Below are 27,154 nucleotides of genomic sequence, written 5' to 3' on the forward strand. Positions count from 1 at the left end.
CTATGGTTCCTAAATTCCATTGTAGTGATCCATTATATTTTCACATTCTTTATCAATTACTCAGTGGAAAAATGTGGCTGTCAGTGTGATATAGTGGAAATTAATACAGAGATACTGTACTTGAATCCCATTCTGTCACATATCAGCTGTGTGACCTCTCTGAGACTTATGGTGGTCGGGTGGTCGTGACCTATAAAATGGGAACAATAGTCTCTACCTTGCAGGGCCTGTGAGCCTTGAATGAGATAAGGTACATAAAGGATGCAGCACCAAGCCTGGCTCAGAGCATTGCTCAGAACATCAATACTAGTATCATAACCACTATCATGATTATTAATACCATTAATAATTTCTACCCAGAATAATTTCTACCTGGAGCCCTAAGTATGATGGAACCTTGCTGGAGTAGATGGACATTAATAATTCTGAAGCTCCAAAGTCCACACTTATTGTATTACTACATTCCCTAATAAATGGGGCTGCTTTATTGACTGTCTTTTCAGATTGTGATATGGGTCTCTTTGAACTGGCCCTTCAACTTCGAGAGAAAAGGCTGGACATTGAAGAGGCCTTAGTTGAAGAAAAGAAAATGATCGATAATCTCAGAAAGGAATATGATACATTGTCCAAAAAAGTATGTTGGTCTGCCCTTCTCAGGTCTATTTATCCTCTCCCAACAAGCTACACCTCCTTGCAGCTATAATATTGCTATTCATAGCAATGGCATGAGTTAGGACTTCTTGTAAGAGAACAGACATTTCCCATGTTATATCCATTTACAGTTGTGGTTGAGGGGCCATTGCTCTTTCAATGACTGGGACTTTCTTTATCTAAATCATTGGCCTCCAAACTTTTTTGATTACATACTTCTATAAGTAAAAAAATTGTGGAGCACATATTCCCACAATAAATGTATATTTATTTATAAATTATATACATGAACTATTGTACTAATATATTTTATGTATTATGAAACATTTGCAAAAACAGAAATTAAAAAGAATAAGATAAAAATAAATAGAAATTGAAACTCCTTTCCAGACCCCAGTAAATCACTTTGACACTCTGGGGTGTATGCATTCCATGTGGGAGGCCACTAAGCTAAACTTCTGGTACAATTATATTGAGTTTTCTGCTGTATCTGCTCAGTTTCCCTCTTAGGTACTCTTTCCTAGAGCAGCATCACTTGACTCATATTCAGAAATATTTTTGATAGATTTCTTCTCCTCTTGAAAAAGGAAATGATTTGGAAAACTTACAAGTATTTTAGGAGATGAAGCATGTGCTTTAGAAATACTGTAGTTAGTAGTTTCATTACTTTAAAGGGCTTTTTTCTCTAGTTTATTGACATCATTATGACCAAATGGGATTTGAACCATCCTGACAAAGACATTCCAGGCTGAGAGATGCTTTTACTGCAGAAAACAAAAGGGAGATGGGGACAAGTCTTCTGAGTTGTCATTAACAAAACCTATACAACTCTGGGGTCACTGGAACAATTGAAAAAGTGGTGTGGATCATGACGTAGCAGGAAGAGAATAACATATGTTGCTGGGCTGCAGACTGGGATCGTCCGTTTAATCACAGCCCAACAAAGCAGATCCAGCTCATGCTTTTGCTTCCTCCCAGAAAGGCTTCATTTACAACCTCGGGTATATATTCAGTGAATCTTTTCAACATCTCACACATGGGGCTTTCCACAGGTAAAGATTGTGGCAACTAATCTGAACATGGCAGAGGAGGCCCTGGAGGCTTATCAACGCGAGAAGCAGCAGCGGTTGAATGAACTGCTGGTTGTGATTCCTCTCAAGCTCCACCAGGTGACGGGTCTGACAGGTGGCCCCACCCTGTCTGAGCAGGAAAGCCATATGACACCCAGGCTTTTCCAGAGAAAAATTCATGGGCCACTAGGGGGGGAGAAGTGCAGTCCTTGGCTGAGAAATCTACCTGTAGAATGACACCCCAACTTTTCTTACCCCTTCTGAGATTGTTATAAAAGCATAATATGAAAACATGTATATTTCCCTGTGGTCCATTATCACTTTGAAAGTTGAATCATTTCAAGTCTGAAGAAATGAGAAGCCTATGACTTAAGGGAATGGCTTGGAGGTTGAAATCTTGGCTCTTGGACACATGTCACTTTTCACACCATCTTTAAGTAGACATGAACTAATGATGCAAGAATTATCTTCACTTAATCTCTACTTGTTAATGAGGGAGGTTAAGATAAAAGGAAGATATTCTTTCTCTTTTTTCCCTCTCTTTGTTCATCTCTTTATCCCGCTCAAATTACAACTTACATTAAAATGCAGAGATCCTATCAGCGAAGGCCCATCGTACCATGTTTTGTCACGTAAATAGAGAAAGCTGTATGTTAGAAGAAAAACCTAAGATCAGCCTTACATACATCTTGTTTAACCTGACCCAAACAGGATTAGCTATCTGTAGCAATTTGCCTAATATGCCAACCCTGAAATGTCCGTTCCATCCTTATGCAGTAGATATCAAGCATGGTCTTTTTGGAAAGAAGTGCTGTCCCCGAGGGACATAATGTGACTTCTATTTGAAAGTGGCTTCCTGCTTTTACCTTACTCAGTGGTGACAAGGGACAGAGAAAGAAGTGTTTCCCTTATGCTTTCCATGACCTTAAATTTAGCTTGATCTTTGTCTATTCTTATTTCTGTTTTGTTTTGCTTTTGTAGATAGAGTATGTGGTATTCGGAGAAATACCTAGTGATCTTTCTGGAACTTTGGTCTTTTCGAACCACTCCTTGGGACGACTGCAAGAACGAATTGTCCAGCTCCACGAGGAAAATTCCCAGCAGCAAAAACTTAACAAAGAATGCCGGGAGAGGCGTAAACAGCTCATCCGAGAAAAGAGAGAGATGGCCAAAACTATACAGAGTGAGTATTAAGCCTGTGGCTTATTAAGTAATATTTATTGATTAGAGAGGGAACTGTCAAGTGACCATCTCCAACTTTGAAAACAGTAGGTCATCACAGATAAGACCCACTGAGAGGAAATAACGCCTTCCCATCTTCCCACTTACTCTCTCTCCCGATTCTATCAAAAGGTCATTCTCCTATTTTAAAAAGATAAATGTTTTGTCATAGAAACAGTTTCTCGCAATTTTTAAAGGTTTTATGTATAATAAATTATAGAATAATACAGCAATAGCCCCTGTACCCACTAGCAAGCTTAAGAAATAAAGCATTGAAGATACAACTGAAGGCCCTTCTCTTTATAATACTGTTCTGTTCTCTCCTTCCCCAGGATCAACCACCAGCCACATCCATATACATATGGATGTATCCACACACAGTATACAAAGTGCCTTTGCATGTTTTTAACTGTAATATAATATTATTCCTATCATTTTACAGTTCACTTTATTAAACCAGTTTTTGAGAGTAATCCGTATTGCTACAGATAATTACTCATTTTAACTGGTACTACAATATTCCATTGTAGGACTATAAAAGAGTTTTTCTTCAGTCTCCTGTTGATGGATATTTAGGGTACTTGTAATTTTTCATGATTACAGTGTTACAGTGAACCTCTTGTACATGTCTCCCTGTGCATGTATGGAAGGAGGTGAGTCCTCAGGACTGGGGGCTCTGGGTGAGAGGGGGGTGTGTGCATTTTCCACTCTCCTGGGTATTGTCAAGTTGCCCTCCAAAGTGGCTGTACCCTTTTCTCTCCCTTGGCAGTGTGAGAATTTCCTGGGCTCCATAGTCTAATCAACACTTAATACTGTTAGACTTTCATATTTCTGCCAACCTCGTAGATGTTAAAATTGTATTTCAGTTTCCTGAAGTCCTCGAGGTTGAATGTCTTCACATAGCTTATTTGCTGTTTGTTTCCTTTTCTTGCCTGTCATACACTTTGCCCATTTCTTTACTTGTTTTTTTATTTTACTTTTTGATTGTAGGGAGTTTTTTTTCCTATATTTTACGTCTTTGTCCATTACATTCACTTCGAATCTTTTCTGTGTCTCACCTTTTTACTTTATTTAGTGTATCTTTTGGGGATACAGACATTTAAAAATCTCAGTATAATTAATTTTATCAATCTATTTATAGTTTGTTCATTGTGTGTGTGTGTGTGTGTGTGTGTGTGTCTTAAGAAGTCCTTTCCTATTTTGAGGTCACAGATATTTTTCTATCGTTTCTTCTATTAGTAGTGTTCCTCACATTTACCTTCTTAATTCAGATGGAATTGAGGTGTATAGTATAAGATGTATGGAGTAAAGACAATTCTTTTAAAATACCTTTTGAATATTTGATATATGGAACATATGTGTAAGTGATGAAGTAGTCCAACTTTAATAACAATAATATTACCAATACTATAAAAGCATCTACCTTAATGCCACAGACCTGTACACTTTAAAAAGATTAAAATGGTACATTTTGTTATGTGTATTTTACCACAATTGAATAATATTTTTTAAAAGAAAATTTGAAAAAGAAAAATAATGGGAAGAATATAGCGGTCAGTCAATCCAAGTTGCTTGGATTTGTAGAGGTCAGTTTCCAATGAGTGATGATGGTTCTACCCTCATGGGTGGCTGGATTATACAGTTTTAAAATACATGTTAGGACTCTATGTTTGAATAACACTTAGTTGAGACAGAGTCTTCTCAGGTATAAACCTTGAGGCCCCAATGTTTCTCACGTACTTCACATTCCTTTGGCTTCTGTAGCCTGTGAATGTTGTTTATATTTGGAAATACTATTTGTCAAACCAAGGAACAAACTAGTATGAAAATGAGGAAAGAAGCTTATTTCCATCTAAGTAACCTCGCAGTTTGGAAAAATGTGTGAAGAAGATGAAATGAAGTATTCACATTTCTGGAATGTTAGTTGAAATTAAAAAAAAAAAAAAAGTCCCATGTGGTTCAAATTTTATTCAGTGACTTTCAGTTCTTCTCCTACCGCGGTCCATTTTCTGAAAGCAAGTTGTGAGTCTGGTTAAAGACTGATCTCCTAATTCTGAAGGTGAAGCTAGGAGTGGGTTCCTTTCCTGTATCTCAGAGAACAAATGCTTACCAGTGATGAGAAACACCACAGTCACTCACTGTTCCCTGCCTCCAGCCCTAGACCAATGGGGCAGGAGAGTCTAGAATATGGGGTGGGGAGGTAAGTTCTCTCCTTTTCAAGGAGAGCACAGCTTGCAGCCATGGGGACAGAGGATGGGGAGTGTTCCAGAAGCCTTTATGTCCCCAGGGAACACTAGCTGGCTTGAGTCAGGAGAAGGGTGTTGTTAAGCTGGCTCCACAGTGGGAAGGGCAAGGACCAGAGTCCATGTCCTAGTACATGAGGCTGCCTTGGGAGAGGGCACCCTGTTATATGGGGCTAGCTGGGGGAAGTCAAGGTTCTTACTGAGGGAGGCCAAGCAGGCAGCCACAGGCTAGCCACACATGTGCAAATAATCCAGTCATTTCATTTGCATCACTGATTATCATGGCCACCGCATGACACAAGTCCATGGGGCGCCACTCACGTAGAACAGAAATGAGTAACCCTCCCTGGATTGTGCAAAATGGCAGCCATGCTGATTATACCATTATCATTCAGCCATAACGATTATACCTGAATACAAATTCCTGTCCTGTAACAGAACTGCATCATCTTGTTACACCTTAGGGCCTTCAGACTTCACTTAGGGCACTCTGGTGACTGAGAAAATCTTGCTACAAGATTATACTTTCTTGGGGAGCTCAGACTCCACAAATGGACTTTTCTCCAGGTTTTCCAGTGTTCACATGTTGAGGAAACACAGTAAACAAAAGTAAAACATATTTCATGTTAGATGGAGAGGATTGTTAAGAAGAAAAAATTAGAAAGGGACTGGGAAAGAGTGCTGAGGTCCATAGGAAGCCAGGGAAGAGCTCTCTGGAAAGGTGATAAACTTACTAAGATGTGGTTCTCCCTGGTTAGGGGACAAATTACACTTGGTTACACCTTCAGAAATGGGTGTTTTGGAAATGAGTCTTTCACCAGTCTCACAACTCGTTTTCAGAAAATGGGCTGTGTGGAGTGAGTCATGTGGCTATTTTGGGAGGAGGTGGGGGAGATAATAGGGGCAGGGCAGCACAGGTAGGACCTTGTGAACCACTGCAAGGATTTTAATATTTTTACTTGGAATAAGATGGAAACTTCTGTTCAGTGACTGTTCTATTCTCAACACCAGATCTTATAGAGATCAGTAATATAAAATTAAAAACTGAAGGCTTCATAATCCCATTTGGGCCCATGAATAATCTGAGGAGGGGCAGATCAGAAGCTGTAGCCAGTTGGGAAAGATGAGTCCCTTTTACAAAGAAATTTGAAGTAGATGAAAAGACAATAGAGCAATATGCACTCTAAATGAGGAAAGTAGTAGGTGAAAAGCCACAGAGGAAAACCCAACTGGTAACGTAAAATATTTCATCATCTTCTTGCAAAAGCTGTTCCTTAGAATGGTATTGGTATTGGTATTATTCTTTTGATAACAGTGGGATCTGGTGAACAACCTGACAGTGACTGTCTTCTTTTAGAAATGGAAGAAACAGTCAGACAACTAATGGTCAGCAAGTTTGGCCGTGTGATCAACCTAGAAGCCCTTCAGACACTTTCTGTGAATACAACACTTGAAGAACTAAAGATCAAAAAACTTCGAAAGGAGCTATCGAACGCAAAGGAAATGAAGATGTGGGAGGTTAGGATGAGAGGGCAGGTGATCCACTGGGTGGAGGCAAGAACTCCTGGTGAGCTTTCAGTGGTTCCTGCGAAGCATCTGTACAGCTGGAGACACGTGTGTGAGCCCCACTTGGTTCCTCCATGATCTTAAGCCTGTCTCGGCTTTCTTACCATTCACTTAGCTGAGCCACTGGTCTACCTTGGGATGAAAGCACTAGCACTGGGTCTGGGGTCCAGGATTCATGTAAATATAATGGCAAAATGGCATGAAAGATTACAGAGAGATTCACTCTGAGGTCTGCATTAATGTATAAACGTTCTAATAGTGTTAGACATGAACTGCTATACTCTGAGGACCTAATTGTATTATTCTACATAGCTTTTGCATGCTATTTCCATTCTGGAAATTAGAAAAACATCTCTGAGTAATACATTTTATAACAAGGTATATACTATTTAGCTGGTAGGGTCTTAGAAGGTATTAAATGCCTACACTGTTCCCAGAGCCATGAGATGAGGCAGTACCCCAGTTACAGCCTGATTCAGAGACAGGAACTTTTACAAAGATTTTATAAGCCCACAAATAATTATGGCTTCTCCAGTTTTCTGTCTTCACAGTAGATAGGGAAGGAGGAGAGGTTCCTAGCGCTTTTTTTTTAAATATTTATTTTATTTTCCTTATTGTTTTTGGCTGCGTCAGGTCTTAGTTGCGGCACACGGGGTCTTTGTTGAGGCATGCGGGATTTTTTTGTGACAGCGCAAGGTCTGCTTGGGTTTCTCTCTCTAGTTGTGGTGCACGGGCTCCAGGGCGCGTGGGCTCTAGTTGATGCGCGCAAGCTCAATTGTTGTGGTGCGTGGGCTTCGTTGCCCCATGGCCATGTGGGATCGAACCTGCGTCCCCTGCACTGGAAGGCGGATTCTTTACCACTGGACCACCAGGGAAGTCCCTCCTAGTGCTATCTTGTCTCATCTTTTCTTATCGAAGATTTGCCACTGTACCGTGAAGAAACAAATTACTTCAGTGTTCGTGTCAGTGGGACTGGTCCCTATCAGGGTAGTGCTGGAGATAATATGTGCCATCTAAAATAATTTGTTGGAGTAATAGGAGAACAAAGGAAAGCCCCTGGCAGATGTATGGCCATTCAAGCCGGTCCCCTTGAGGATCCTGGGCCAAGACTGGGGAAAAAGCAATACAGGAACATTTCCTGCTTAAAGGATCATTCTCCCTTTTAATTAATGAATACCATCACTCAGTATGCACACTAATGTCATTTCTCAACAATGGAGTGATGTCTATCTTATTTTTACCTACTTTCATCCTGCTTACATTCTTCTTTAATCAAACCAGACCCAGTGCACTTGCTTCTGATATTATTGGCTTATTGTATTTTTCTATGTGCATATCACACCATTTGCCTGATGGTTTTGATCAAATCCGGACATTCATTTTTCTGTTTCCACATTCACTTAATCCATTTTGCATCTTTCTGCCCTGGTAGGAAAAGATTGCTCAAGTGCGAAGGGAACTGATGATGAAGACAAAAGAACACACCAAAAAACTTCATCAGATGAATGATTTATGTATTGAAAAGAAGAAACTTGATTCTCAGCTGAATATTCTACAGAACCAGCAGGTATGTTCCTTTTCTTCAGACCTTTTGTCAGAATTGAGGACGTTCTATAAAGGGAATATCAAGTGCTGGCTTTTAAACAAACCTTGATCTTGGACGTTTCTGGCCCACTTGGGTCCCTGAGGACACTGAGTTGATACCGTCTACATTACAATGAGCCTGAGGGACTAGCTTTACTGTATGCCTACTGGGTGCCATGAATTCATACAAGTACTAATTAAGGGATTTGCCTTGGCCCTTGGAGAGGTAAGGTTACTTAGGTGTAAATAATGATATCAACATGCTCCCTGAATTTGGTGTCAAACATCCATTTCCAATACAGGTTTACTTCCTTTGACCTAAAGCGTGCCTCCTGAATTATGGGAGGCCACACGTTACTTATTAAAACACTTGTTACCTTTTAGGGCTTTCAACTTGCTTTTATGTAATATTTATTGAGGCTAACCTAGTAGTACTTAATACACAGTATGTGGTGGATAATACTTATTTATAAAGTTTCACCCTATTTAAGCCTTGCCTTCTAGGGACATAACACATGTATGGCACATTCTGAACTATGTGCTATAATCTTTTAATAGTACCTGCAAAAATGCTGTTTTTTTTTTTTTTTTTTTTTTTTTTTTTGCTTTTGGTTTTCTTTACGTGCCCAGGAAATGATCTAAGCCAGGGGTTCTCAAAGTATGGTTCCCTGAAGAACAGCATCCGCCTCGCCTGGGGAACCTGTTAGAAATGCAAATTCTCAGGCTCCACCCCGATCTACAGAATCAGAGGCTCTGGGGGAGGGGTCCAGCAATCCAGAACAAGCCTTCCAGGTGATTCTGCTGCATGCTAGAGCTGAAGAATCACTGGTCTAAGCAAAAGTCCAAAAGAAAGAATCAATAAGAGGCTTTCAGAGGTTTACAACTAAAATAGAGAGGAAGACTAGAATCTGAATATCAAAGGCCCTTTATCCACTAAAGAATTATTGAGCGAAGAGTCACAGCAGTATTCAAGAGGGGTGATGCCTAGACAGAATCTTCACAGAGTTGTCAGTGAGTAAACATCTGTTGACTTGATGTGCTTTGAACGTCCAGATACCTTGGAGAGGAAAGAGTTTGGAGGCAGATCAGTTGACTGGGAAAGGGAATTACTTGTGTAAGTCTCTTTACATAGTATATCTTTATATATATAGCTTTACATGCATGGTCTCTTTCCATTGGCTGTCTCCCTGAATCTTCAAAAGACCACTTTCCAAAGCTCAGGGTGGTGAAGTAACCTGCTCATATGCTCTCAGAGCTAATACATGGGGAAGTTTTTGTTTTTAACATCTTTATTGTAGTATAATTGCTTTACAATGGTGTGTTAGTTTCTATGTATAACAAAGTGAATCAGTTATACATATACATATGTTCCCATATCTCTTCCCTTTTGTGTCTCCCTCCCTCCCACCCTCCAGGTGGTCACAAAGCACCGAGCTGATCTCCCCCCCGTGCTATGCGGCTGCTTTCCACTAGCTATCTATTTTACATTGGGTAGTGTATATATGTCTATGCCGCTCTCACTTCATCCCAGCTTACCCTTCCCCCTCCCCGTGTCCTCAAGTCCATTTTCTGTGTCTTTATTCCTGTCCTGCCCATAGGTTCTTCAGAACCAATTTTTTTTTTTTTAGATTCCATATATATGTGTTAGCACATGGTATCTGTTTTTCTCTTTCTGACTTACTTCACTCTGTATGACAGACTCTAGGTCCATTGACCTCACTACAAATAACTCAGTTTCGTTCCTCTTTATGGCTGAGTAATATTCCATTGTATAAATGTGCCACATCATCTTTATCCATTCATCTGCTGATGGACACTTAGGTTGCTTCCACGTCCCGTCTATTGTAAATAGAGCTACGGTGAACGGGAAGTTTGTTTTTAAACTGAGGGCCGTCTGCCTCCCAAGCTGACTCCATAGCTATTAGTCTTACAACAATCTAGGCCTGGATTGGGATGAAGATGGCAAGGACAAAAAACCAACGGTCAAAGGCATTTCAAAGTAAGAAGAGCCAAAATTTGGCTATGGTGAAGAGAATGAGGGAAAAGCTAAGGTGACTTCAGAGTGACCGTCTGGACTGACTGGGCATGAGGGGCCGTGCATTTAGCTACAAGTAACCAAAAGCGCCACTTTTGGAGAGTAGCTTAAACAAATAGGGGTGCTTTTCCTCATTTAACAAGAAGTCTGCAGGAGATGACTGAGGGGGTTTTAGTTTAGTGGGGCTGTGATGTCAGGGCCAGTATCTCTGTGACTCTCTGTGACTGAAGTTTCCTTCAGAGTCACAGACAGCTGCCCCAGCTCTGTGGTTGCTGCCCAAATGCCAGTCTCGTGTGTCCCTTTCATTAAGAAAGCAAATGTTTTCTGCTACATCTACTTAGCCACTCCCAGCTAGAAAAGAAACTGGCTAAGGTTAGTGTTTAGTTTTCACAGCCCCTGAAGTGAAAGCGGGCAAGGGAGAAGAGGCAAGAAGGCACTGGGTGATGACAACCCCTACTTATGAGGAAGGGCTGCCATAGTAAGTGGGGTAACAGACAAATCATGGGCTTTTGGCTTCAGGTAACCTGGTTCTCATCCTGCTTCCAGTCCTTAATATTACAGTGACTTGGGCCAGTTCATAAACCTCTGTCAGTTTCTGTATCTTTAAAATTGGAATAACACCACCTGGTTCTGAGTTGTGAGGATCACGTGAGGTCGCAGACATAAAGCACCTGCCACAGAGAAGATACTAGGTGTTATGTCCCTTCATTTAATGCACGTTCAGATTTATGGAGCATCTACTTATGTAACAAGTTCTAGGGCAGATGCTGGGTAGAGTGGTGAGATCCAGGCATACTGGGCTCTATTTCTAAGGCACAGGATCTAGCAAGAACGATAACAAACAAGCACTTAGGTCAAACCATATGAAACGGCTACTTTTTAGGTTGAAAAATGGTCACGTCACAAATTTCAAATGGTTCAGTCTAATAACGACAATGATGTGTGCTGGATGATTTGACAGAACATAGAGCAGGAATCCTAACCCAGCCCACGGGGTAAAGAAATCCTCCCTAAAAATGATGTCTGAAACATGACCAGGAATTGGCTGGGCAGGGGAAGAAATCAGATGAGGGAATAAAGATTTCTTTTTTTGGAAAACAAGACATGGGCTGTATAGGAAAAGGAGGTATCTGGCCTTTTAGAATTCCAGCGATGAGCCCTGTAGGGTACGCGTGACTGAGAGCTAGCTTAATGAGTTACCCTCTAAAGGGGACCTGCATTTTAAGAGTTGCTTATTAGCTCAAAGGGACACCTTTCCAATGGTAGGATTTCAGTGGAGGCCTTGAAGGCGTCTTAAAATCAGGAGCGATGGCTATTTAAGTCAGGCACCACCTAAAAGACAAATTAAGACAGGGGTGTGTCCATAGTCCAAATGGTGCTTAAAGCAGGGAGGTGTTTTCTCTCAACAGGGCAACGCCTTCCAGGGCCCCCGGAAAGCAGATACTGTGGCAAGAGAGAAGGTCACTGAATTGATCCAAGTCCAGGCCGAAAGGATTCTGGCCTTAAAGGAAGAGGTTACTCTTTTGCGTAAGAAAGGTGGCCTTGTTCTCCCCCCTATTCACTCTCCACAAGAGAATGAATGAAGCCCGTGGGCCTTAAGTTTGCTTTTTTCTCAAATCCAGCCAAGATTTCTGACACTTAATTCAAGAGAAGTTCTGTTTCCTTGTCGCCTGCAACAATCCTGCTGTTTTAAAGTGAACTTATCTGAAAGTCTAAAACCACATCCAGTCATGTAGTTTTAATAATCCGCCCCCAACTGCTTATCTTAAAACTGACTACAGCACCCAACAGCTACTTATTATTGAACTGAACCATTGCAGATGTGTTTGCAACCAACTGGGTCGAATATGAAGTCTTAGGAGGCTGTTACCTCAAATCGCCAGACACCATAGGTAATATATCCCGTTTTAGGAAATTTGTTTTTTGGTTATCTGAATTCTTAGCCATTGGCAAGAAAATCGATCATTCAGCAAACCACGAGAAAACTTCCTTTTCTTGGTCGTTGGATCCTTGGAAAATAAACTTTGATGTTATCAGGTATTCTCTGAGAGGACACAAGAGAAAAAAAACTATTTTGCCAACAATATCTGAGAAAAAGAAATGCAATTTAGAATTGTGACATTGTTAACTTCATAAAGCAGTTATTTGAGGGGTCGGGATTCAGGAAATGCAGACAGAAAGAGCAGAGCAGTTTGCTTTAGACTGGGATAAAGCAAAAAAAATAAACAGCTTCCTGAATCACCCATAGTTTTAGCAAACTCCTCAGCTCTGGGTGGAGCAGAGAAGTGTGTTTTGCAAAATGGTTAAGAAGGAGGCTCTTCTCTGAAGGTGTCTGCAACTCTACCAGTATTCTAAGTATTTCCTATAGTTTCTCATGTCCTGTGCCATTTTCCTTCTGTTTCTACTTGAGTCATTTGCTGGTTTTGATATAGATCAGGAAGTAATGAAATAGATTCCATCACTGAGAGATCAACTCTAATAATCACTTTTGATTGTACATAACATTTAAACTAATTTGGGAGTATTCTTTTGGTTTGGGGGTAAGTAGTCAGTGGAATTCATCTAAGGATGATTTCACTGATATTTGAATTCCTGTTAGTAATAGAACATAGCACTTTAAATTCCGTGCTTTATGGGTCCATTTTAATGAGCTACTCCCTTGAGGCCGTCCCAGAATATGAATTGGTTACCGAAAAGGAAAGGTAAAGAAGGTAATATTGCACCAATGTAGAAAGTGACTTCAGCAAGGTCAAGTTTTCATAACCTGTCTAGCCTGCTGATCTGCCCCCCAAAATTATAGACAGGACTTGGGGTCTCTTGTATGTTGGAATATATATATGTCACAGGAGGCCACTTGGCCTATTGTGTCTCTAAGATCCTTTCATACTCCTATTTGAGAGGTCCAAATAGCTTACTGTTTGTGCCTATCACCACAGAGGTCTGATGTAGCAGCTTTTCTACTGGAGAGCACCCTTTATCACATTCTCTGCTGTACACCCTAAACTATGTGTGCCCTTCAAGCATTTCAAAAAAATGTGCTAGTCACAGTTCTGTTTTTTACCCACTTTTATTTATTCCTGCATAAAAAATTACCCCCAAACATAGCTTAAAACAACATTATCTCACCCAGTTTCTGAGGGTCAGGAAGCTGGGAGCTACTTAGCTGGGTGTTTCCAGCTTGGGTCTCTTATGAGGTTGTAGTCAAGCTGTGAGTTGGGGCTGCATCCATCTGAAGCTTGGCTGGAGCAGGAAGGGCTACTACCAAACTTACGTAACTGGCTGGCTGGCTTCACGACCCTGAGCGACCGCCTGGATACAGTGGGTGGTCCCGGAGAAGACACTCTCCCCTTGTTGTGGTGAGAGTTAGGGTAAAAATTACATTATTTTCCTGGGCCTCATTATCAGACAAATGAGAGATCTGGATAAGCTCTGAGGCTTCTTCCCATTCTGAATCCTGTGATTCTAATTGCAGCAAGAATGAATTTAGTCTATGGAAGAGCCATGTCAAGGATTCCATGTGTCTATCAACTCTCTTAGAGTAAAACCAGTCAGGATTATTACTTTTTCCCAAACTGAACTAGACAAAAATCACTAAAGTTTACAATATCAGGCTTTCATACAGCATGTTTGGTATTTGACAATACAGTTAATTCATTTTTATTTTGAATTAGATAAGAGATAAAGATAGCTTTCGTTTCATTTCATTGATCCCAGGTTTAGTCTTGAATCTATAAGCAACTGAGTCTTTGGGAGGTTTAATATCAAGCAGGAGAGCACCAGGGTGCAGCCCTGGCTGGGGGTGGATGGAAAGCTGTCCTAGTCTCCTGATCTAACTGTTCTCTGCCTCCTGCTGTGCCCTTAGAGAAGGCAGCCTCACCTTTGAAAGAGGCCAAATATCTGCCCGAGTTACTTGTGGATCAACTGTTAATGTGCCTTGGCTATTCTGAACCCTCGTCCATAGTGTCATCAAATCTCAACATTGAAAGAAAAACTGTAGAGTCCAGCCCCTCTGTCAGAACTTCACAGGAAAAGGAGTTAGTTACTCATTCCTGCAGACTCGGCCTGTCCTGTTGGGCTGTCCTGAGCCATGAGCTGAACTCCACACCACCACCAGCTCCTGCCCAGCTAGGTCTTACTCCTCCTTTTGATTAATTTATATAGCCATTGCTGACTGAATCAGATTTTTAAAAGGCACTATAATAACCTGAAAATAAAGAAATGCAAGATGCAATGAAACTGAATATCTAAGCTGTTTCATTTTCTAGGCTAAAATTTAAAGGCCTGATGCCTAAACTTTTCCTCCTTTCCTGCAATTGGCTAAAGTAAATATGCACATTTATCTCATTTAACCTGCCTTAGAAGTGCTTTTTCACTCCCAGGCTTTTTTTTTTTTTTGAGAGCTAAAAGCACTGTTGTCACATAAAACTGCTTTCTGCACAGCACTGGAACCATACCACTTCCATAAAGTTCACCAAAACTTACTTTGACAACCACTGGGATCATCAAGGCATTAAGAAAACAGGGGAGTTTTTTTTTTTTTTTTTCCAAAAGCCAATGGGCTAGAAGTTGAGTTATAGCCCAGATCTGAGAGGTGAGATCTGTCCCCCTCCTGGAAGTGACCTCTAGGCCCTTGATGCCAGATTGTGTCTGAAGTCACAATATCTTATTTCTTCTCTTCCCTGCTCTACGTCTCCTTTCCTATCATTTCCATATTCCTACAGTCCTTCATTTCACTTCTTGAAATATTTTTTAAATACTGCTTTTCTGAAAACCATGTTCCAATTTAGCTGCTGGATGGAGAAAGGATGCAGGAATCTCTTCTGGCCAGCAGAGGGCGCACTTGCCCTAGACCATCAGTCACCTCCTGGGGCTTTCTTAGGACTTTTAATTTGTGACTGGAGTGTGAAGCTAGGGTCTGCCATTGATGACTCACAACAGGATTAAGTGTTTCAAGTGGCATTTCATCTGTAACTCAACTCTACTGAACTCTAGAAGGTACATTTCCCTCCTGAAGACAGTTAAAGTGTGGTAGGGCTCCCAGCAAAAAGCTTCAGCCTCCATCTACTTCCACTTGCCGGGACAAAGGCTGCTCCTGCGGTTGGACGGCACTGAGGAAATGTTGATTTTAAACAACTAGTGAGTCAACTCCTCTGGCCACGTTGCTGTTTCTTTGGAAAGAAGGGAAGTGAATTTTACCAGGCACCATATGTTCACCTGTAGCACAGCACTTCACTAAATGGCATTTTGGAGAAAATACTTAAGCCTTCAACACACACCTGTATAGAAAAGATGAGCCTCATTCCTTCCGATCTGACCAAAGCTTTACCTTAAGTCCAGTCAGAGAGCGGCGAATCTGCTTCTCCTCGCCCACTGTACACTGTGTCCCTCTTGGACTAAACAGTTACCACGCATCTGCATTAATGAAAACACAACTGAGAGTCAATATTTAAAAAGACAAAATTAGAAACATTTGCTACCTTTTCCAGATTTCTCTTCGATGGATCTGAAAACATCACAAGTGGATGTTTCTTCAAATACTCAGACTGGATCCTAACATCTAAAGAGAATGCTGACTCATACATGACTAAGCTGTAGGTTACAGGGAAGACTAAACATTTATTTAGACATTACAGTGTTTATTTTTACAGAGATATGTTGCCACAGATTATTGATTCTGGAAGGTTTGTTAATGCTGATAGTACTATACACATCTTAGTCTAGTCTCACGGGCATCTTGGGAAAACGTTTCCTGTAGCACCAGATCCAGCCACTGTCACGGGTGGCTGCAGCCTCGGATCGCGTGGCCCTGGCCCTTCCCTTGCAGTCACTGTGGACAGTGTGCCTAGGAGTCCTCCTTCCACGGGCTTCTCTGTGGGCCTTCTGCAGGGGCCCAGGCAGCGGCGGAGGGTCTAAGGGACGGGCTGCCTCCTCAGTCTGTGCTGCTCTTTCCCCGTTGACTCGTGTTCCGTTGCGGCTTCTTTGCTTCCCACCTCAGACCTCAGTGGGGAGGATTCCCTATGTCTCTCCAGAATTATAAAAACATATACATTTATTTACAAGTGCATAAATATATAAATATGGCTATTATAGAAAAATAAATACCAATTTCCTCTCTTTTTTAAAGAAACAACAATATATAGTGTCTTTCTGGGATATCAGCTTCTGCCTAAATTGTAGGAGGTGGTGTTTCAAAAGACACGTGAACTGGTGGGCTGGGGGAGAGCCGCATCCCAAGTTCCTGCCCTACGTAGGCCCCCACGGGGTGCTGGGGACACCAGTCTCCTCTCCCCGCAGGGCAGGAGTCAGGACTGGCCACCTCTTCAACCGGTACGAGGCCCAAGCAGCACCGGGGCCCTGAGGGGAGAGAAAAGTGGGAAACGTTAGAATCCAGACTGACCAGGAACTAGTGCTCAGCAGTACTGGGCCAGACTCTCTGGGACGGGAGCTGGTTACTGGCTTTAGAGGAGGGACAGAGACCTACGACCACAGCAAGGACAATTACACTCCCTCTAAGTATGGGCCACTTCTTACCCACGTCCCATCTGCACATTTCAGGGGTGAAAGCGTGGAGACCCTCATGCATCTACCCTATAAGCAGGGGCAGATGAAGATGAAGTCAGCTGAGCCCAGGAACCGTGCAAGAAAGTTCTACTCTCTCCAGGTGTGGGCGCTAGTCCACCCTTCTGCTGTGCTTTCTGGCCATGATCATTCCACTCACAACTCATGCCTCCCGAGGGAGGGAGTCCCCTGTGGATGCTGGGAGCTGCATGTGACCTGGAAGCCACAGGCTAAGAAACATCAGCTAATTCTCTGAACCAGCCTGTGCCCAACCAGGTATCAAAAAGATGGGCACAAAGAAGGACAGTGGGCTGGGCGCGCTGTGCACTGAGTCCCTTGGAGGGAAAGTTCTGGGGAAGCACAGAGTTCTGATGATGTGAGAACTTGGCTTAATGATGGATGCAACCTCATTCCTTGATGAAGAGACAAGACCCAACAAAGCAAGGTACTCAGAGTGATTAGAGAGTGCCTCTTAGTGTGATGAGAGGTGGCAGGAATCTGTGAGTGGCCTTGAAATGCTGAGACCAAAAGGGCTTCTTTCTCTGAAATGGAGAAGTGCCCGTTCTCTGAGCCTTTGAGGACAGAGCTTGTCATGTTGGACCCACCTGACACCCCCCCGCAGATCTGCTGGGCCTTCAGCAGGGAAGGAGGTGGCCAGCTCCCCTTTGCACCCCCATCTCGGATATACAAGCTGTGGATGGTCCTTACCAAGCACCGCCTTCAGGGGCTGTTCTCGCCCCGCCTGCACGTCACTCCCGGGTCGTGGATGCCTACACCTCACCTCATCCCCAGCCTGTTCAAGTGCCCGCCCTGCCCTCAGCACTGACCTGGGTGAAAAAGAGGGTCCCACGTGGCTTCCAGCCCAGGACCCCGGGGTACACGCCTCATGCCGGGCTGGCCCGTGGCTGCTGGCTGCTCCTGGAGGTGGTGGCAGTCCTGCTGAGGCTGGAGCAGCTGGCAAGCTGAGTCATCGGGCAGTGTGTATAAGAAAGAGCCCTTGTCCGGGTTAGACTCGGGAGCCCTGCAGGCACAAAACCAGGCGGAGGGGTGAGGTCGGGGCAGCGTGGGCCCCACTGCTCTGGCTGCTCCCGTCTGACGCAGCAGAGCTGGGCAGGGCTCAGGCGGGGCAGGGGCTGCTCCCCTTTGGACATCAAGAGGTGCCACACCATCGCTTCCACAGGCGATTCTAGTCTCCTTCCATTTGACTCCACGCGTGTCCTGAGCGTATGAGAGGACGGGGGGAGGCCTAGGGGCAGAGCCAGCTGGGCGGGGCTGCCCTGGCCTGAGAAGCGAGGGAGGAATCGCTGAACAGAGAAGGCATCATAACTGCAAACACAACAACTAAGCCGCTTAGGCGAAGAGTCCAGGGGAGCGGTGTGTCAGACGAGGGGATCGTGAGTGAAGCACTAGCGCTCACCGCTCAGTGACTGGTGCTGGGTTTGGGGAACTAGCGAGGGAGTGAGCGCTGGGGCTCAGGGGCGGAAGGCGGGCAGGGGCCCGGGTACCTGGGAATCTGGTGACTGGGGGGGTCACATCCACTGCCAAGAACGGTCTGCCTCAGCGTGCTGCTGCTGTCGTCCTGCTGCTCAAACGAGTAACGAGAAGGGCACATCAGAGAGTCCAGGTAACTTCCCCATGCGTTGTTCAGCAGGCCCAGCAGCCCGGGATTAGAGGCTAGAAGGGAGGGAGCCTCAGGAGGTGGCCCGGCCACGCCCTCCACGGTGACCCGTCCCTGCCTGCCCACACTCCCAGAACTACGTTACCTGCCGAAGCTCCCCTGGGCAGCGCTGCTGAGGCTTCAGGCCTGGGTAGCCCATGGCAGCTGCAGGGCAGGCCCTGTTCACATGTACCCCATTGGTACAGGCCCGTCCGCTGGTGCCACTGAGGTAGGGCTGCCCGTTGGCTCGGTGGCCTGGGAGCCCTCCCAGTGGTACCATAGTGTATTGGCAGGAGGAGGGCAGAAGGGCACTTCGAGGAAAACCCAGGTCTGTTGTATGTTCTGGAAGAACAGAAGGATAGAGCTATGCTTAGGTCAAGGAGGCCTGGGGCAGCTTGAAAAAGTCCCACGTGAATCTCAGAAAACTCCCGAGGATTTGAGCTCAAATGGGGGTAGGCGGGGAGTTGACATTGCGCCAGGGGAGAGAATATTCTCTCTCTCGGAAAATTCTTCCTGTCAGCCACTTCTTCCTAACATCTAGACTTTTTTTTTTTTTTTGCAGTAGGGAGAGGAGACATAGGACCAGGATTTGGGAGAATGAAGTGGCAAGTGAACAGAGGAGCAATATTTAAATGAAGCAAGTTGACCAGATGTGTTGCCATCTGAAGCAGCAATTAGTGGATAAATCAGATTAACCCAGGATTAGGGGGAAAGCTCAAGGGAGCCACAGAACTAAAGAGGCGGGAAGAGGCAGGGTCAACTGAAAGTATGACTACGTGGTCAGAGCTTGAGACAGTAAAAGAAAACAGAGCCAGCTAAGCACTGAGCTCCAGGGATGCAGAGAACACAGACCAACTCCCACTTCATCCTCTCCATCTGCCAAGGTCTATGAGCCAAAGGGAAGGCCCCATCTGTGAGCGTTCTCCGACTCTTTCCAAGCCCTGTGGGGGACCCACCAGGAACTTGAGCTCCCAAGAGTGTGAAGCAGGGCGCCTGGGATCCAGCCCTGGGCAGAGGCCTCCTTAGGGACTGGGAGACCCCTCCTCCCCTCAACCCCGCCCCAGGCTCCTTCCCCTTGGTGTTGAGGACGGTCATTCACTCACTTTGCTTAGACCAGGCCCTCCACAAGCAGAAGGGGATGAAGGCAACGATGATGAGGACGATGGAGCCCAGGACGACCCCGACAATCAGGTAGGGCAGGTCACTGGAGCGGGCCACCATGGCCCCTGTGCCCACCGGCCGCTCTATGGTTTCATGGAGCTGTAGCTGTGGTGGTGCCAGAGTTGGGGGTGGGAGTCGACCAGGCTGACCAGAAGACTTCCGGGCTGTTAATTGGGACAAAACTCACTTCAGCCTCTATTTCTTTGACATTTCTTTCACGAAAAATAGGAAAACAATATTCTGATTCCATGGGTGTGAGAAATGGGGTCAAACTTATAAGACAGGGCCTTTGGTTCGATCAGTGTGGTGTCCAAGCTCAGCATGAAATTGACACCTAATGTGAAATTGGGCGTCGCTGAAGAGACTTGAGCCTTATACTTCAAGAAACACCCTGAGATATTTGTGGACCAAGCACTAGGGGCAGACTGGGTCTTTGGGGGCAGAAGTGGTGTAGGGGTTTTCTAGAAGCATAGCTGGGGAACTTTTGGAAGAAAATATAAAAAGTACATGAAACCAAAAAGAACTGGGAATGGAAGAATTTCCCCGTGAATTTGCTATTCCTGGGTGCATCGAGAGATGTGAAGTCCTAGGTCTGAGCTGGGGTGCAGAGCAGGGAGATGGGGTTCGGGGCTCACCAGGACTGACAGCGCTAGAGAAATGCCAATCCAAAAGTTTACGAGGTGGCAACCTCGGCATCTGGCTTTTGCTGTTAGCAGGATGTATCTGACATCGTTAACTCCTTTTCGCAGCCGTCCTCCCCAATGACCTTCTGACACTACCGTCTTCTGGGTTTCCCGTAACCTCTCTGACTACTGCTGCTCACATTTCTCTCTCCTTGCCCTTTTCTTCCTGTCTTTGCCTCAGACACTGAGAAGTCCTCCTGGTCCCTCTCAGTCTACACTCTGTCTTCTTCTTCCCTCTATTCCCGTGATTTCAGCCTACATCCCAGTGACTAACAGATCCCCTTACCCAGGATCCTCCCTGGGCAGCAGACCTCCTTCCCTCATGGGACACTTGCATTTCAACGTCTCAGAAGAATCAGACTCAAGTACGCCTCCAAGCGGTTCACGTTGTTCCTTTCTTGTGGAAGCGAGTTCCCTGCTGGCTTTCCCCATTTCGATAAATGGCACCACCACCTGTGTGGTTCTTCAGGTTCAAAACCTCAAGGCTTATGCTGAACTCCTTTCACTCTCTCCCAGCCTCAACACACTATCAGTCCCTGGTCCTCCCTGCGCTCCCTCAGAAAAGAGGCTCAAACCCACCCCTTCTCTTCACCTTTCCTTCGCGGCCCCGGTTCTCTCCCCTCAGCCCATTCCTGCATAGTCACCAGTGACCCTTCCTGACAAACAAATCCAACAATGACCCTTCTCCACCTCACAGCCCACAGGGTCCCTGATGCCCGTGGCCTCTTCCCTGAGCACTGCCCTCTCTCGTCCTTCCAGTGCCACATACTCCCACCACGTGGAGCTACGTGAAGGCTTGTCCTATTCCCCAGGCCACTCCCTCCACCCTGCTGAAGGTTCAGTCCTTCCAGAAGACCAATGTGAAGTCTCTATTCTTTGCCCCGGGTACTCTGTATGTCCCCTGACACAGGACTGCTGGCTGTGTGTGCATCGGCCCCTTCACTCCACTGTACGTGACAGAAGAGGGCAGGAAGGGCACACGGGAGACAGAATGTTGCCATGACAGGAAAATGGATTGTTTTCTTGGCTCCATCCCTGTTCCTTTGGGATCTTCTCCTGATTACATTTTTTTGCAATACAACTTTCAGTATTTGCAAAATGGAAATGATATCTATCCACTTGACCAATGTGCAAAAATTAAGTTATTATATGAATATGTTTAACGTGTTTTAGGACAGGGAAAGAGTCTGGGCTTGTAGTTAGACAAACTTGGCCCAAAGTGTGCTCCACCGCTAACCAGCTGTGTGATCTTGGTCAAGGTATAACATGTCCTGATGCTCAGTTTTTCTTTTCCCATGGGGTTGTAGTTAAATTAAGTAAACTAACCAATGTGAGTACCAAATGTTACTGTAGGAATAAAGTGTTTATAGAAAGCTCCCAACTTAAGAGTGGGTTCTAACCCATGAGTTCATGTGTGAGTTAATTCCCAAGCTCCATGAAACCGTCATGATGGCAGCCCACTCGTACTTAATACGAAGCACAGGCAAAGAAAGAGAAGGGTTAAGATGACAAAGTCTGGGGATACTTGGAAAATAAGGAGTCATTCTGGAGAAGAGATACCCAGCATGGCACACAGAGCAGTGACTTTGCCCTAGTCTGCAGGGAGGAGAGCAAGAGGAGATCAGAGAACCCAGAGAGATCACCTTTGGTTTCACAGATCATCACGTTGCTGAACTCACTCTCCCCTCCTTCATTGAAGCACTGCATCTTAATGTCATAGGAGGTCTCTGGCTGCAGGTGGCTGATGGAGTGCCAGTATCTATCCCCTGGGAAAGACAGAGAGAGAGTCAGCATGATGATTATGCATGTGGCTTGCTTGGCCCCCACTGGAGGCAATGTTCTAGGTGCCCACCCATGTTCCTGTTGTCCCATCACCATGGAACGAAGCATGTGGGTTTATGAACTCAATGACCCCAAGTGTGTCAAGAAAAAGCCAACGATGTGGGGCAGGCCAGCCCACATTTTCTACTTTCACCTACTCCTAGAGCCCCTTGCTGCCAGAGAAAACTATCTCACACACGTGTTTCTCACCTTCCACCATATCCTTCTTGTAGTCACTATCGTTGTCACTGTCCGTGGGTCGGTAATAGATATAAAAGCCATGGATTGGGGTGTTGTTGTTACTTGCTGGAATATACTACAGGGAAGAAAGAAGAAACAAGTTGACAATGGAGCAGAGAAATCATCGTGTGAGCAGAACCACCGGGGGATGGAAATTTTACCCTGGCCTAGAGTTTAAAACTCACTGGAGACCCCGACCAGGGCTTGGGCCTGGGCCTCCAGGGTGGGGACATAGAGTCCAGGACGCTGGAACATCAGAGAATTCCCAGGCCCAGGGAATATTAATTGGTGTGTGCGTTCCTGAAGGTATCCATATCAACACCAAGACCCGACCCCAGACAACTGCCTGCAGGCTCCAGTGCTAAACACCTCACACCAAACAACCAGCAAGACAGGAACACAGGCCCATCCATCAGTAGACAGGCTGCCTAAAGTTGTACTAAGTTCACAGACACCCCAAAACATACCACCGGATGCAGCCCTGCCCATCAGAGGGAAAAGACTCAACTCCACCCAACAGAGCACAGGCACCAGGCGCTCCCACCAGGAAGCCTGCACAAGCCCCTGGGCCAACCTTACCCACCAGGGGGCAGTCAACAGAAACAAGAAGAACTACGACCCTGCAGCCTGCAGAAAGAAGACCATAAACAAAGTAGGTTAGACAAAATGAAATGACAGAGAAATACTCTGCAGACAAAGGAGCAAGGTAAACTCCCACAAGACCAAATAAATGAAGAGGAAATAGGCAAGCTGTCTGAAAAAGAACTCAGAGAAATGATAATAAAGATGATCCAAGATCTAGGAAATAGAATGGGGAAAATACAAGAAACATTTAACAAGGACCTACAAGAACTAAAGAACAAACAGTGATGAACCACACAATAACTGAAATGAAAAATACATATGATGGAATCAACAACAGAATAACCAAGGCAGAAGAATGAATAAGTGAGCTGGAAGATAGAATGGTGGAGTTAACTGCCAAGGAACAGAATAAAGAAAAAAGAATGAAAAGAATTGAGGACAGTCTAAGAGACCTCTGGGACAACATCGAACACACCAACATTCTAATTATAGGGGTCCCAGAAGAAGACGAGGAAAGGAAAGGGCCGAGAAAATATTCGAAGAGATTATAGTTGAAAACTTCCCTAACATGGGAAAAGAAATAGTCAATCAAGTCTAGGAAGCACAGAGAGTTCCATACAGGATAAACCCAAGGAGAAACATTCCGAGACACATATTAATCAAACTAACAAAAATTAAATACAGAGAAAAAATATTAAAGGCAGCAAGGGAAAAGCAACAAATAACCTACAAGGGAATCCCCATAAGGTTATCAGCTGATTTTTCAGCAGAAATTTTGCAGGCCAGAAGGGAATGGCAGGACATATTTAAAGTGATGAAAGGGAAAAACCTACAACCAAGATTACTCTACCCAGCAAGGATCTCATTCAGAATCAACAGAGAAATCAAAAGCTTTACAGACAAGAAAAAGCTAAGAGAATTCAGCACCACCAAACCAGCTCTACAGCAAATGCTAAAGGAACTTCTCACCAAACCAGCTCTACAACAAATGCTAAAGGAACTTCTCTGGGAGGGATACACAAGAAAAGAAAAAGACCTACAAGAATAAACCCAAAACAATTAAGAAAATGGGAATAGGAACATACATATCTATAATTACCTTAAGTGTAAATGGATTAAATTCCCCAACCAAAAGACACAGACTGGCCAAATGGATACAAAAACAAGACCCATATATATGCTGTCTACAATAGACCCACTTCAGACCTAGCGACACATACAGACTGAAAGTGAGGGGATGGAAAAGGATATTCCATGCAAATGGGAATCAAAAAAGCTGGAGTAGCAATACTCATATCAAACAAGATAGACTTTAAAATAAAGACTATTACAAGAGACAAGGAAGGACACTGCATAATGATCAAAGGATCAATCCAAGAAGATAAACAACTGTAAATACCTATGCTCCCAACATAAGAGCACCTCAATACATAAGGCAAATGCTAACAGCCATAAAAGGAGAAATCGACAATAACACAATAATAGTGGGGGACTTTAACCCTCCACTTACACCAATGGACAGATCATACAAAATGAAAATAAATAAGGAAACTCAAGCTTTAAATGACAGATTAGACAAGATGGGCTTAACTGATATTTATAGGACATTCCACCCGAAAGTGGCAGAATACACTTTCTTCTCAATTTCTCATGGAACATTCTCCAGGATAGATCACATCTTGGGTCACCAATCAAGCCTCAGTAAATTTAAGAACACTGAAATTGTAGTCAGCATCTTTTTCAACCACAACCCTGAGATTAGAAATCAATTACGAGAAAAAAACTGTAAAAAATACAAACACATGGAGGCTAAACAATACACTACTAAATAACCAAGAGATCACTGAAGAAAGTAAAGAGGAAATCAAAAAATACCTAGAAACAAATGACAATGAAAAGGCGATGACCCAAAATCTATGGGATGCAGCAAAAGCAGTTCTATGAGGGAAGTTTAGAGCAATACAATCTTACCTCAAGAAACAAGAAACATCTCAAATAAACAACCTAAACTTACACCTAAAGCAACTAGAGAAAGAAGAACAAACAAAGCCCAAAGTTAGTAGAAGGAAAGAAATCATAAAGATCAGAGCAGAAATAAATGAAAAAGAAGTGAAGGAAATGATAGCAAAGAGAAGATAAAATTGATAAACCTTTAACCAGAGTCATCAAGAAAAAAAGGGAGAGGACTCAAATCAGTAAAATTAGAAATGAAAAGAAGTTACAACTGACACCACAGAAATACAAAGGATCAGAGTACTACAAGCAACATATGCCAACAAAATGGACAACCTGGATGAAATGGACAAATTCTTAGAAAAGTACAACCTTCCAAGACTGAACCAAGAAGAAATAGAAAATATGAACAGACCAATCACGAGTAATAAAATTGAAACTGTTATTAAAAATCTTCCAACAGGCAAAAGTTCAGGACCAGATGGCTTCACAGGTGAATTCTCTAAGACATTTAGAGAAGAGTTAACACATATCCTTCTCAAACTCTTCCAAAAAATTGCAGAGGATGGAACACTCCCAAACTCATTCTATGAGACTACCATCACCCTGATACCAAAACCAGACAAAGATATCACGAAACAAGAAAACTACAGGCCAGTATCACTGATGAACACAGACGCAAAAATCCTCAACAAAATACTAGCGAACAGAATCCGAAAGGACATTAAAAGGATCATACACCATGATCAAATGGGGTTTATCCCAGGGATGCAAGCATTCTTCAATATATGCAAATCAATCAGTGTGCGACACCACATTAATAAATTAAAGAATAAAAACCATGTGATCATCTCAATAGATGCAGAAAAAGCTTTCAACAAAATTGAGTACTGATTTATGATAAAAAAAAACTCTCCAGAAAGTGAGTTGAGGGAACCTACCTCAACATAATAAAGGCCGTATATGACAATCCCACAGTAAACATTATTCTCAATGGTGAAAATTTGAAAGCATTTCCTCTAAGATCAGGAACAAGACAAGGGTGTCCACTCTTGCCACTATTATTCAACATAGTTTTGGAAGTCCTAGCCAAGGCAATCAGAGAAGAAAAAGAAATAAAAAGAATCCAAATTGGAAAAGAAGAAGTAAAACTGTCACTGTTTGCAGATGACATGATACTGTACATAGAAAATCCTAAAGATGCCCCCAGAAAACTACTAGAGCTAATCAATGAATTTGGTAAAGATGCAGGATACAAAATTAATACACAGAAGTCTCTTGCATTCCTATACACTAACAACGCAAAGGCAGAAAGAGAAATTAAGGAAACAATCCCATTTACCACTGCAACAAAAAGAATAAAATACCTAGCAATAAACCTACCTAAGGAGGCAAAAGACCTGTGCTCAGAGAACTATAAAACACTGATGAAAGAAATCAAAGATGACATAAACAGATGGGAGATATATACCATGTTCTTGAATTGGAAGAATCAATATTGTGAAAATGACTATACTACCCAAAGCAATCTACAGATTCAACACAATCCTTATCAAATTACCAGTGGCATTTTTTACAGAACTAGAACAAAAAGTTTTACAATTTGTTTGGAAATACAAAAGACCCCAAATAGCCATAACAATCTTAAGAACAATGAAGCTGGAGGAATCAGGCTCCCTGACTTCAGACTATACTACAAAGCTACGGTAATCAAGACAGTATGGTACTGGCACAAAAACAGAAATATAGATCAATGGAACAGGACAGAAAGCCCAGAGATAAACCCATGCACCTATGCTCACCTAATCTATGACAAAGGAGGCAAGGATATACAATGGAGAAAAGACAGTCTCTTCAATAAGTGGTGCTGGGAAAACTGGACAGCTACATGTAAGAGAATGAAATTAGAACACTCCCTAACACCATACACAAAAATAAACTCAAAGTGGATTAAAAACCTATATAAGACCAGACACTATGAAACTCTTAGAGGAAAACATAGGCAGAACACTCTGACATAAATCACAGCAAGATCCTTTATGACCCACCTCCTAGAGAAATGGAAATAAAAACAAAAATAAACAAATGGGACCTAATGAAACTTCAAAACTTTTGCACAGCAAAGG

The 27,154-nt window shown here is 43.4% G+C and overlaps 2 protein-coding genes across 2 annotated transcripts in view; one reads left to right on the top strand and one right to left on the bottom strand.

The window, feature by feature from the left end:
• CFAP44 (cilia and flagella associated protein 44) overlaps nt 1–12,228 on the top strand; it is a 109,359-nt gene extending 97,131 nt beyond the window's left edge. The window contains exons 29-34 of the mRNA XM_007107958.3: nt 504–634; nt 1,704–1,820; nt 2,703–2,904; nt 6,543–6,703; nt 8,184–8,318; nt 11,780–12,228. Coding sequence (XP_007108020.2) covers nt 504–634; nt 1,704–1,820; nt 2,703–2,904; nt 6,543–6,703; nt 8,184–8,318; nt 11,780–11,953 — 920 coding nt within the window. The 3' untranslated portion in view covers nt 11,954–12,228. The remainder of the gene's footprint in view (nt 1–503; nt 635–1,703; nt 1,821–2,702; nt 2,905–6,542; nt 6,704–8,183; nt 8,319–11,779) is intronic.
• The window catches only part of BOC (BOC cell adhesion associated, oncogene regulated), a 62,363-nt gene continuing 43,627 nt past the window's right edge, over nt 8,419–27,154 (bottom strand). The window contains exons 7-14 of the mRNA XM_028495280.2: nt 22,461–22,566; nt 22,073–22,195; nt 19,689–19,910; nt 18,692–18,927; nt 18,434–18,510; nt 17,756–17,949; nt 12,241–16,724; nt 8,419–9,392 (exon numbers count right to left, since the gene is read on the bottom strand). Coding sequence (XP_028351081.1) covers nt 16,537–16,724; nt 17,756–17,949; nt 18,434–18,510; nt 18,692–18,927; nt 19,689–19,910; nt 22,073–22,195; nt 22,461–22,566 — 1,146 coding nt within the window. The 3' untranslated portion in view covers nt 8,419–9,392; nt 12,241–16,536. The remainder of the gene's footprint in view (nt 9,393–12,240; nt 16,725–17,755; nt 17,950–18,433; nt 18,511–18,691; nt 18,928–19,688; nt 19,911–22,072; nt 22,196–22,460; nt 22,567–27,154) is intronic.

This window comes from Physeter macrocephalus, chromosome 1, assembly GCF_002837175.3.
Source record: "Physeter macrocephalus isolate SW-GA chromosome 1, ASM283717v5, whole genome shotgun sequence".
NCBI classification, from domain to species: Eukaryota; Metazoa; Chordata; class Mammalia; order Artiodactyla; family Physeteridae; genus Physeter; species Physeter macrocephalus.